Source organism: Monodon monoceros, unplaced genomic scaffold, assembly GCF_005190385.1.
Source record: "Monodon monoceros isolate NGI ecotype Baffin Bay Population unplaced genomic scaffold, NGI_Narwhal_1 Super_Scaffold_22, whole genome shotgun sequence".
Lineage (NCBI taxonomy): Eukaryota > Metazoa > Chordata > Mammalia > Artiodactyla > Monodontidae > Monodon > Monodon monoceros.
In genome coordinates, this window is record NW_021703779.1 from 46,786,296 (window position 1) to 46,799,566 (window position 13,271).

The following is a 13,271-nucleotide window of genomic DNA, read 5'->3' on the forward strand; positions in this document are numbered from 1 at the left end:
TCTAATCTATAGTTAGTTGGTTGGTCGGAAGCACAGGTGATAACCTGGGCTTGTGAATGGTGTCTGAAGTGGGGGGGAAGTCTTGTGGAACTGAGTCCTTAACTTGTGTGATCTGACACTATCTTCAGGTAGTTGGTGTTAGAATTGAGTTAAATTGTAGGACACCCAGCTGGTGTCACAGAAAAGTGTTTTGTGCAGGGAAAAACCCCCACATGTTTAGTGACCAGAAGTGTCAGAAGTGAAGTGTTCTGTGTGAGTGCGGTAGTAGTATGGGAGTAAAGGAGAAACACAGGAAAGAAAGACATAGGAGGGAATAACTGGATTTTTCCCTACACATGAGGTAGAAAACTGAGTTTTTCCTTTTTAAGGGTATTGATCATAATTATAAAGTTTTTGTCTATAAGTGTCTGAAATATTTTAAGCCTAATGAAAGATATTTATTCTACCAAAACTCCAATCAAAACCTGATGTACAGGCAGGAAATGGGTCACGTTACCTTAAGTGATGCAAGGGGATGTTCTGGTCCCAAGAGGCTCCAGTGAAAAGCGGCCAGGTCCTCGTCTGGGAGAATGTGGTTACCTATAAAGTATATTTGTCATTTATTGACTGTACAAATGTTTTCTTAGAACCTCCAGGCCATGAAAGGACTTCTGGGAGAGAAAACAATCAAATAATTCACATAGGTCTATATTCTTAATGTAACAACTACAGTAACTATGTTTGATTACCTACTATGTTTCACATGCATTATGTATATCATCTTTATAATAACTGTGTAAATATTATTACCTCCAGTTTATAGATAAGGAAACTGAGGTTTGAGCAAGTCTGGTGACTTTGCCCAAGGGGCCACATCTAATAAGTGCCCACACCAGGATAAGAAGCTAGGAATGTTTGACTCCAAAGTCCATGCTATTTTCTATCACCCAGTCATGCTGCCTTTTATAATAACAGCCACCAATTACTCACTGCCTACTAAGTGCTGGGTATTTTATATATCTTATTTCATTTAACCTTATCAATAGCACTATGAAGTATTATTATTCCATTTCACAGATGAGGAAACTGAAACCAGGAAGGTGTAACTTCAGTGATTTGTCCAAGGCCTAATTCCAAAACTTGTGCTGACCCCACTAGAGTATCCAAGCTCAAATCCTTTGGGATTATAAACAGAGGTCACACCTGAGACAAGATATTAACCTTCATGCTGTCAGTACTTGGAAAACCAACTCGAAACATAATCAACGCTCTGCAATTTACTTTGAAATACTCCTTTAAAAGAAAGATTGATGATGGATAGAATGGACAGATATATGATAAAGCAAGTATAATAAAATGTTAATGGCAGAATAGAGGTGGTAGATATAGGATTTTCATAGCAAAATTCTTGCAATTTTGCTGTACTTTTGGGAATTTTCATAATAAAATGTTAGCACAACAGAAAAAAAAGAAAAAGATACAGAATGATTTGTGTTCTTGACCTAAATTTAGACAGTGGGTAAGAAATGCTAATGCTCTGAGTAGGAAACCAAAGTTGTCTAGGGCTAGTAAGATATTTTGGCCTAAGATGGTACTCTGCATAAAATACTTATAGAATGTAACAAAAGAAAAAGTTTTATAGGAACCAAAATAATGTTCTGGAATATCCTGTATTAATTTATAAGACAAACATGCTGAGTTTAAGAAGCCCAAAAGCACAGTGTTCGGCATGCAGACTTTCAGAAGATAAATCCAACAATGATAACCTAAATCACTCTAATCTTCATCTCTTAACACTGCAAGAGGAAACTTTAACAATCACTGGAGTCTGTTCTTTGGACCACCTACCTAGCAATGCAGCAAATATGGGAAAATTCATCCGCTTCAGGCCCAGCTGCTTGGCCACCTCCTGCATCAGGAACTGGTTGGTAGTAAGGTTCTTCCCATTCCAGCTCAGCTTCAGAGCATGGGAACTATAGTAAGAGGGAATATTGTAGAGAGCATACTCGGAGTCATGGGCAAGAAGGCCATGGAAGCCATTTTCCCTGAAAAAGGCCACCACTTCCAAATGGTGGTCTTCAAGGCTCTGAAAGACCTAGGAGGGAAGAAGAGAAGAACACATCATGCAACAGAAGCTGACCTGTATTTGGTTAGAAATCAGGAAGGTTAGTAACTGAATTTTATAGTTTGTTGAAATTTAAGATTATATGAGGCTGAACAAAATAGCCTTAAAAAAAAAAGCCTCTCCTACCCTAGAACTTGATTATTCCTGTAAACACAGGCAGCATTATCCATGCGTTCATTCAAATGTCCAGTCTTTTTTGACTCCTTGCATGAAACTATGGCCTGAGGTTCTTTAAAAGAATACTGAAATTAACATGGTTTATATTATTTAAGTTTTTACTTTAAACAATAACAGGAGAACTTTGTTAGAAAGATAATAAAGCTATTATATATTGCTCAGCACCATATGTGCTTTACATACATTATCTCATCATCAGAACAACCATGGACAAGGTAGATATGGATGAAAAAACTTGCAAGTGGACGGACCTCCCTGGTGGTGCAGTGGTTAAGAATCCGCCTGCCAATGCAGGGGACCCGGGTTCGAGCCCTGGTCCGGGAAGATCCCACATGCCGCAGAGCAACTCAGCCTGCACTCTAGAACCCGCGTGCCACAACTACTGAAGCCTGCATGCCTAAAGCCTGTGTTCCACAACGAGAAGCCACCGCAATTAGAAGCCCACGCACCACAACGAAGAGTAGACCCGCTTGCCGCAACTAGAGAAAGCCCGCGCACAGCAACGAAGACCCAAAGCAGCCAATAAATAAATATAAAATAATAATAATAATTTTTAAAAAAAACTTACAAGTGGAAATAGATACAGAAAGGTTAAATGACATATAGCTAGAATCTGAATCTAAGTTCATCTCTTTAAAAAAAAAATCCCTGCTTTCTCTCTTAGGAGCACCTTAGACCGCAGGGCACCCAAATAGGGAGGGTATTTCCAAAAGTTAGAAGTCAGAAACTTCACCCTATTTTAGAAATGGAAAAACTAAGGCTGCGAGAGGTTGGCTTCCCCTAAAGTTGCATACTGAGTAAGTATATACAGGATTCAAACCCAAGCTGATCTGACTCCAGAATGCACACTTTCCATTGTACCAAACTTCTTCCTAGAGAGCACTATTTTTAATGTAATAGAGGCAGACTGTTAAGTGTCCCTCCTGTGCACGTGTCTATTGTTGTACATAAAGCATACTGAAATGGTCTGCATACTGGTTCTGCCACAGTAAGTTCCTTGACTGCAGAAACTTTATTTATAATCTCTGTATTCCTGGCTCCCACATAAGATCTGGTGCATAGTAATATGAATAATTACTAACAGATACTGAACATGTACTATGTGTTAAGCAAGGTTCCAATTACTTTACATACATTAACTCATTTAATACTCAAAACAATCTTATGAGGCCATAACTATTATTATTATCCCCATTTTACATTACATCCCTAGGTCACGTAGCTGGAAGGAGCAAAGTTTGGATTTTTGTCTCTAGAGCTTGCAGACCTTGATAGTTTTGTTGAACTCAACTGACCTATTTTTTTCATTTAAGTTTTAAAGGAATGGTAGTTTTCTGGAGTCTGACAGGAGTTTCAACACATTAAGCTTTTTCTAAGCTATGGAAAGAGAGTCTAGTCACAGTAGATAGCCATGTCACACATTAAGTCACAACAGGGGGAGGGACACTGGTAAGCAGATAGCAAAGTAAGGTCTGTATTTATTTGATATCCAGGCAAAGGAAGCAAAAATCCTTACTTTGCACTGCAACATATTTATGTCTAGAGTTACGATTAACTCCAGATAGGTCAGGGTAGGAGTACAGTTTTATGCTGTCCCCTGGTGACAGTTTCCTCCAGCATATACCTCTCATACCAGTCACTGATTGGGCATCCATCTACCTTGTACCAGGCATAGTACTAAGTGTGATATGTTCTCTCTCATCATCACAGCCTGACCATGTGGGCATTATAAGCCCCACTGTTCTGATGAGGAAACTGAGGCTCAGAGAAGTGATGTGGCATGTTTAGGGCTACAGAGCTGGGAAACAGGAACCTAGGTCAGACTGACACCAAAGCCCATGCTCTTTCTGCTACAACACATTACCTTTAGCTGGTCTGAAGCTGATTATGCCACCATCCAAGTGATTTCAACTCCAGAAAGCCAAGGACTAGTGATCTTTAACAAATTGAATGGCTCTTATAACACTAGGAATATAAATCACAGCCATGTGGAAAGCATTTTCAAAATATAAAAACCTGTGTCTCACCTCAGATCTGCTGAAACAATTTCCTGAGTGTGATCAAAATGCCTATATTCTTCCAAAATAGCTTCCAGTAGGTTCTGATGCACACTCCCAATTAAGAATCATTGACATATCCCAATTACTCATTTTTAAAAAAGTTTTAGCTTTATTGAGATATAATTGACATATAGAATTATAAGACATTTAAAGTGTACAACAAGGTGATTTGATATACATATGCCCAATTACTCATTTTACTGCTTAAGCAACTAGCCCCCTAGAAATGACAGATGACTTGACATGGTTATCTAGCGAATCTGCAGCAGAACCAAGATTAGAACAAAAATCTCATGATTCCAGATATAAAACTTCTTTCACTACATATTCTGGGGTAAGTAATGGAAAACAATAGAATAAGAATCTCATAAATAATCCCTCACAATTCTCCAACACCCTACTCCTACCAGGCTAGTTTCCTAACTACACTTCTCCAAGATTACTGTTTCCTTTTCTTTGCTCACTTGGTTTCCCTGCCTAGACTGCCATATTGCCTGTCTTTCCCAACGTTCCAAATACTTTCCATAGGGCTACCACCTCTTACATAAATTCTTTCATTATTTCTCTCCTCTTAACTGTTATAGCACTGGGACAGCTGACACAGTCAAGGACGTACCATCATCTGCAAGTTTTAAGGCCATAGATTCCTTCTGCCTCTCGTGTGTATCTTCCATGGTCCTAACCAGCACTAGAAAGGACACAGAGCTAGAGTTGACAGAATAGCAAAGAAAGGCCTACAGAGGCTGTAAAAAAGGAAAGCAGCCCTGGCAAATGAAAGGGCACCATCATCTCAGTATTTGACTTCAACAACTGATGTACAAAATTCACTGGGAAAAGTCTGCCTGGTTTGCGGCTTACTTAGAGCTCAAGTAGCAAAGTAATATTAGGTATCAACGGAGTACCTACTATATACCAGGCACTGTTCCAAGTACACCTCATGTCCATTAACCTTGCAATAACATCATGATGCATTATTACCTCCTTTTTACAGATGATGGAACAACGAGGCTCAGAGGTTGAAGAACTTGACCAGTCACACAGCTAAAAAGTGAAGCTAGCCAATAAGCACGTGAAAAGATGTTCAACATCATTAGTTATTAGAGAAATGCCAATCAAAAAACCACAATGAGAAAACCAATTAACACATACTAGGATGGGCTATAATTTTTAAAATGTAAAATAACGAGGGTATGGAGAAACTGGAATCCTCCGTACATTGCTGGTGGAAATGTAAAATTGTGCAGCCACTTTGGAAAACAGTCTAGGAGTTCTTCAAGCGGTTAACATAGGGTTATTATATGATCCAGTAATTCCACTCATAGGTATACACCCAAGAGGACTGAAAACATGTTCACACAAAAACTTATACATGGGGCTTCCCTGGTGGCGCAGTGGTTGAGAGTCCGCCTGCCGACGCAGGGGACGCAGGTTTGTGCCCCGGTCCGGGAAGATCCCACATGCCGCGGAGCAGCTGGGCCCGTGAGCCACGGTCACTGAGCCTGCGCGTTCAGAGCCTGTGCTTCACAACGGGAGAGGCCACAACAGTGAGAGGCCCGCGTACCGCAAAAAACAAACAAACAAACAGAAAACTTATACATGAATGTTCATAGCAGGATTATTCGTAACAGTCAAAAGTGGAAAAAACCCAAACGTCCATCAACTAACAAACAGATAAACAAAAGATGGTATATTCATACAAGGGAATGTTATTCAACCATAAAAAGGAACGAAGTACTGATTCATGCTACAACATGAATTAATCTTGAAAAAAATCTTGAAAAAATTATAAATTATAATTACAAACACACTTTTAAATGAATTGTACAGAACAGGAAAATACATAAAGATGGGAAACAGCCAGGGACTGGGAGGAAGAAAGATTGGAGAATGACTGCTAGCAGGTACTGGGTTTCCTTTTGGGGTGATAAAAATGTTCCGGAATTTGATAGTGGTTATAGTTTCACAACTCTGTGGAATAGACTAAATACCACTGAATTGTATACTTTAAAATGGCAAATTTTATGGTATCTGAATTATATCTCAATTTTTAAAAACTGGAGTTAGGATTCAAATTCTGCCCACAAAGCCCATGCTCACTAACTCATTTTAAAAACTTTTGATTATGGAAAATTGTAAAATAAAAAGGTAAAGAGAATAGCATAATGAACCTTCATGATACCAGTATCCAGTTTCATATATCAACGTTAAGTCATTCTTGTTTCATCTACTTTATTTTAGCTTTTTTTAATGTAAGTTTTTTACTATGATAGAAAAATTACATAACATAAAATTTACCACCTTAACCACTTTTCAAAGTGTACACTTCAGTAGTGTTAAGGATACACACTTTGAGACAGTTCTCCAGAATGTTTTCATCTTACAAATCCGAAACTTTATACCCATTAAACAATTCCTATTTCCCCCTTCCTCAGCCCCTAGCAACCACAATTCTACTTTCTGAAATTGAAACAGTGATTAAAAATCTTCCAGCAAACGAAAGCCCAGGACCAGATGGCTTCACGGGCGAATTCTAAAAAACATTTAGAGAAGAGCTAACACCTATCCTTCTCAAACTCTTCCAAAATACAGCAGAGGGAGGAACACTCCCAAACTCATTCTACGAGGCCACCATCACCGTGATACCAAAATCAGACAAAGATGTCAAAAAAAAAGAAAACTAAAGGCCAATATCACTGATGAACATAGATGCAAAAATCCTCATCAAAATACTAGCAAACAGAATCCAACAGCACACTGAAATGATCATACACATTGATCAAGTGGGGTTTATCCCAGGAATGCAAGGATTCTTCAATATACGCAAATCAATCAATATGATACACCATATTGACAAATTTAAGGAGAAAAAACATATGATCATCTCAATAGATGCAGAAAAAGCTTTTGACAAAATTCAACACATATTTATGATAAAAACCCTCCAGAAAGTAGGCATAGAGGGAACTTAGTTCAACATAATAAAGGCCATATATGACAAACCCACAGCCAACATCATTCTCAATGGTGAAAAACTGAAACCATTTCCTGTAAGATCAGGAACAAGAGAAGGTTGCCCACTCTCACCACTATATTCAACATAGTTTTGGAATTTTTAGCCACAGTAATCAGAGAAGAAAAAGAAATAAAAGGAATCCAAATCGGAAAAGAAGAAGTAAAACTGTCACTGTTTGCAGTTGACATGATAGTATACATACAGAATCCTAAAGATGCTACCAGAAAACTACGAGAGCTAATCAATGAATTTGGTAAAGTAGCAGGATACAAAATTAATGCACTGAAATCACTTGCATTCCTATACACTAGTGATGAAAAATCTGAAAGTGAAATTAAGGAAACACCCCCATTTACCATTTCAGCAAAAAAAAAAAATTCCTAGGAATAAACCTACCTAAGGACACAAAAGACCTGTATGCAGAAAACTATAAGACACTGATGAAAGAAATTAAAGATAATACAAACAGATGGAGAGATATACCATGTTCTTGGACTGGAAGAATCAACATTGTGAAAATGACTATACTAGCCAAAGCAATCTACAGATTCAATGCAATCCCTATCAAACTACCAATGGCATTTTTCACAGAACTAGAACAAAAAATTTCACAATTTGAATGGAAACAAAAAAGACCCCGAATAACCAAAGCAATCTTAAGAAGGAAAAATGGAGCTGGAGGAATCAGGCTCCCTGACTTCAGACTATACTACAAAGCTACAGTAATCAAGACAGTATGGTACTGGCACAAAAATGGAAATATAGATCAATGGAACAGGATGGAAAGCCCAGAGATAAACCCAGGCACATATGGTCATCTTATCTTTGAGAAGGGAGGCAAGAATATACAATGGAGAAAAGACAGCCTCTTTAATAAGTGGTGCTGGGAAAACTGGACAGCTACATGTAGAAGAATGAAATTAGAACATTCCCTAAAACCATACACAAAAATAAACTCAAAATGGATTAAAGACCTAAATGTAAGGCCAGACACTACAAAACACTTACAGGAAAACATAGGCAGAACACTCTATGACATAAATCACAGCAATATCCTCTTTGAGCCACGTCCTAGAGAAACGGAAATTAAAAAAAAAATAAACAAACAGGACCTAATGAAACTTAAAAGCTTTTGCACAGCAAAGGAAACCATAAACAAGATGAAATGAGAACCCTTAGAATGGGAAAAAAATATTTGCAAACGAAGCCACTGACAAAGGATTAACCTTCAAAATTTACAAGCAGCTCATGCAGCTCAATATCAAAAAAAAACAAACAACCCAATCCAAAAATGGGCAGAAGACCTAAATAGACATTTCTCCAAAGAAGATAAACAGATTGCCAACAAACACATGAAAGGATGTTCAACATCACTAATCATTAGAGACATGCAAGTCAAAACCACAATGAGGTATCACCTCACAATGGTCAGGATGGCCATCATCAAAAAATCTACAAACAATAAATGCTGGAAAGGGTGTGGCAAAAAGGGAAACCTCCTGCACTGTTGGTGGGAATGTAAATGGATACAGCCACTATGGAGAACAGTATGGAGGTTCCTTAAAAAATTAAAATAGAGCTACCATATGACCCAGCAAGCCCACTACTGGGCATATACCCTGAGAAAACCATAATTCAAAAAGAGTCATGTACCCCAATGTTCATTGCAGCAGTATTTACAATAGCCAGGACATGGAAGGAACCTAAGTGTTCATCGACAGATGAATGGATAAAGAAGAAGTGGCACATGTATACAGTGGAATACTACTCAGCCATAAAAGGAAACGAAATTGAGTTATTTGTAGTGAGGTGGATGGACCTACAGTCTGTCATACAGAGTGTAAGAAGTCAGAAAAAGAAAAACAAATACCATATGCTAACACATATATATGGAATCTAAAAAAAAAATGGTTCCTAAGAACCTAGGGGCAGGAGAGGAATAAAGACACAGACGTACAGAACGGACCTGAGGACATGGGGAGGGGGAAGGGTAATCTGGGAAGAAGTGAGAGAGTGCAATTGACATATGTACACTACCAAATGTAAAATAGATAGCTAGTGGGAAGCAGCTGCATAGCACAGGGAGATCAGCTCCATGCTTTGTGACCACCTGGAGGGGTGGGATAGGGAGGGTGGGAGGGAGACGCAAGAGGGAGGTGATGTGGGGATATATGTATACATATAGCTGATTAACTTTATTATACAGCAGCAACTAACACAACATTGTAAAGCAAGTACTCTCCAATAAAGATGTTAAAAAAAATTTAAAAAAACAACAACCTATGTATCACTGAAGAAATGAAGGAGGAAGTAAAAAAATACACAGAGATAAATGAAAATGAAAGCACAATGATCCAAACCTATGGGATACAGCAAAAGCAGTTCTAAGAAGGAAGTTTACAGCAATACAATCTTACCTCAGGAAACAAGAAAAATCTCAAATAAACAACCTAACCTTACACCTAAATCAGCTAGAGAAAGAAAAACAAACAAAACCCGAAGTTAGTAGAAGGAAAGAAATTATAAAGATCAGAGCAGAAATAAATGAAATAGACACAAAGAAAACAATGGCAAAGTTCAATGAAACTAAAAGATGGTTATTTGAAAAGATAAAGAAAATTGATAAACCTTTAGCCAGACTCATGAAGAAAAAAAGGGAGGGACTTCCCCGGTGGCACTGTGATTAAGACTTCGTGCTCCCAATGCAGGAGGCCCAGGTTCGATCCCTGGCCAGGGAACTAGATCCCACATGCATGTCACAACTAAGAATTTGCATGCCACAACTAAGCAGTCTGCGTGCTGCAACTAAGGAGCTGGCAATCCACAACTAAGGAGCCCACGTGTCTCAACTAAAGGAGCCCATGTGCTGTAACTAAGGAGCCCGCCTGCCGCAACTAAGACCCCGCACAACCAAATAAAAGAAAAAAGGAAAAGAAAGGAAAAGGACTCAGATCAATAAAATTACAAATGAAAAAGGAGAAGTTACAACTGACACCACAGAAATACAAAGGATCATAAGTGACTACTACAAACAACTGTATGCCAATAAAATAGACAACCTGGAAGAAATGGACAAATTCTTAGAAAGGTACAATCTCCCAAGACTAAACCAGGAAGAAATAGAAAATATGAACAGACAAATCACAAGCACTGAAATTGAAACTGTGGTTAAAAAACTCCCAACAAACAAAAGTCCAGGACCTGATGGCTTCACAGGCGAATTCTATCAAACATTTAGAGGAGAGCTAACACCTATCCTTTTGAAACTGCTCCAAAAAACTGCAGAGGAAGGAAAACTCCCAAACTCATCCTGTGAGGCTACCATCACCCTGATACCAAAACCAGACAAAGATACCATAAAGAAAGAAAATTATAGGTCAGTATCACTGATGAACATAGATGCAAAAATCCTCAACAGAATACTAGCAATCCGAATCCAACAATACATGAAAAGGATCATACACCATGATCAAGTGGGATTTATCCCAGGGATGCAAGGATTTTCAAGAAGTTAGACTGTCACTGTTTGTAGATGACATGATACTATACATAGAACATCCTAAAGATGCTACCAAAAAACTACTACAGGTCATCAATGAATTAGGTAAAGTTGCAGGTTACAAAATTAATACACAGAAATCTGTTGCATTCCTGTACACTAACAATGAAAGATCGGAAAGAAAAATTCAAGAAACAACCCCATTTACCATCACATCAAAAGAATAAAATACCTAGGAGTAAACCTACCTAAGGAAACAAAAGACCTGTACTCCAAAACCTACAAGAAGCTGATGAAGGAAATCGAGGACAACACAAACAGATGAAAAGATATACCATGTTCTTGGATTGGAAGAATTAATATTGTCAAAATGACTACACTACCAAGGCAATCTACAGATTCAATGCAATCCCTGTCAAATTTCCAATGGCATTTTTCACAGAACTAGAACAAAAAACATTAAAATCTGTATGGAGACACAAAAGACACCGAATAGCCAAAGCAATCTTGAGAAAGAAAAATGGAGCTGGAGGAATCAGGCTCCCTGACTTCAGCCTATACTACAAAGCTACAGTCATCAAAACAGTATGGTAGTGGCACAAAAACAGATATATAGATCAATAGAACAGGATAGAAAGCCCAGAAATAAACCCACGCACCTATGGTCAATTAATCTATGACAAAGGAGGCCAAACTATACAATGGTGGAAAGACAGTCTCTTCAACAAATGGTGCTGGGAAAACTGGACAGCTACACGTAAAAAAATGAACTTAGAACACTCCCTAACACCATACACAAAAATAAACTCAAAATGGATTAAAGACCTAAATGTGAGACTGGACACTATAAAACTCTTGGATGAAAACATAGGCAGAACACTCTGACATAAACCACAGCAAAATTTTTTTCAATCCGCCTCCAACAATGATGGAAATAAAAACAAAAATAAACAAATGGGACCGAATTAAACTTCAAAGCTTTTGCACAGCAAAGGAAACCATAAACAAAACGAAAAGACAACCCACAGACGGGGAGAAAATATTTGCAAATGATGTGACCAACGAGGGATTAGTCTCCAAAATTTACAAACAGCAGCTTAATATCATCAAAACAAACAACCCAATCCAAAAATGGGCAGAAGACCTAAATAGACATTTCTCCAAAGAAGACATACCGATGGCCAAGAGGCACATGAAAAGATGTTCAACATCGTAATTATTAGAGAAATGCAAATCAAAACTACAATGAGATATCACCAGTCAAAATGGCTATCATCCAAAAATTCACAAACAATAAATGCTGGAGCAGGTGTGCAGAGATGGGAACCCTCCTACACTGTTGGTGGGAATGTAAATTGGTGCAGCCACTATGGATAACAGTATGGAGGTTCCTTAAAAAAGTAAAAATAGGGCTTCCCTGGTGGCGCAGTGGTTGAGAGTCCACCTGCCGATGCAGGAGACATGGGTTCATGTCCCAGTCCAGGAAGATCCCACATGCCATGGAGCAGCTAGGCCCGTGAGCCATGGCTGCTGAGCCTGCGCGTCCGGAGCCTGTGCTCCACAACGGGAGAGGCCACAACAGTGAGAGGCCCGCGTACCGCAAAAAGAAAAAACAACAAAACTAAAAATAGAGCTACCATATGATCCAGCAATCCCACTCCTGGGCATATATCCGGAGAAAAACGTGGTTCGAAAGGATACATGTACCCCAGTGTCCATTGCAGCACTGTTTACAATAGCCAAGACATGGAAGCCACCTAACTGTCCATCGACTGAGGAATGGGTAAAGAAGATGTGGTACATATATACAAGGGAATATTACTCAGCCATTAAAATGAAAGAAATAATGCCATTTGCAGCAATATGGACAGACCTAGGGATTGTCATAATGAGTGAAGTAAGCCAGACAGAGAAAGAGAAATATCATATATCGCTTATAAGCAGAATCTAAAAGGAAATGATACAAATGTACTTACTTACAAAACAGAAACAGATTCACAGACTTAGAGAACAAACTTATGGTTACCAGGGGGAAAGGGTGGGGGGAAGGGATAGTTAGGGAATTTGGGATTGACACGTACACACGGCTATATTTAAAATGGAGGGACTTCCCTGGTGGCACAGTGGTTAAGAGTCTGCGTGCCAATGCAGGGGACACGGGTTCTAGCCCTGGTCCGGAAAGATCCCACATGCTGTGGAGCAACTAAGCCTGTGAGCCACATGTGCCACAACTACTGAAGCCTGTGCGCCTAGAGTCCATGCTCTGCAACAAGAGAAGCCACCACAGTGAGAAGCCTGTGCACCATGAAGAAGAGCAGCCCCCGCTCACCGCAACTAGAGAAAGCTCGTGTGCAGCAACAAGGACTGAACGCAGCCAAAAATAAATAAATAAATCTAAACGATATATCCATCTAGAAC

The 13,271-nt window shown here is 38.9% G+C and overlaps 1 protein-coding gene across 11 annotated transcripts in view; it reads right to left on the reverse strand.

Annotated features, from left to right (window-relative positions):
- FAM120C (family with sequence similarity 120C) overlaps positions 1 to 13,271 on the reverse strand; it is a 135,132-nt gene that overhangs the window by 105,654 nt on the left and 16,207 nt on the right. For 7 of the 11 annotated variants that reach the window (XR_003796402.1, XM_029240895.1, XM_029240894.1 and 4 more), the window contains exons 2-3: positions 1,828 to 2,074; positions 497 to 579 (exon numbers count right to left, since the gene is read on the reverse strand). Coding sequence is in view for 7 of the 11 variants with exons in the window: in XM_029240895.1 (XP_029096728.1) it covers positions 497 to 579; positions 1,828 to 2,074 (330 nt within the window). In the remaining 4 variants the exon portion in view is untranslated. The remainder of the gene's footprint in view (positions 1 to 496; positions 580 to 1,827; positions 2,075 to 13,271) is intronic. The other 4 variants (XR_003796405.1, XR_003796403.1, XR_003796404.1 and 1 more) reach the window with 1 other exon arrangement.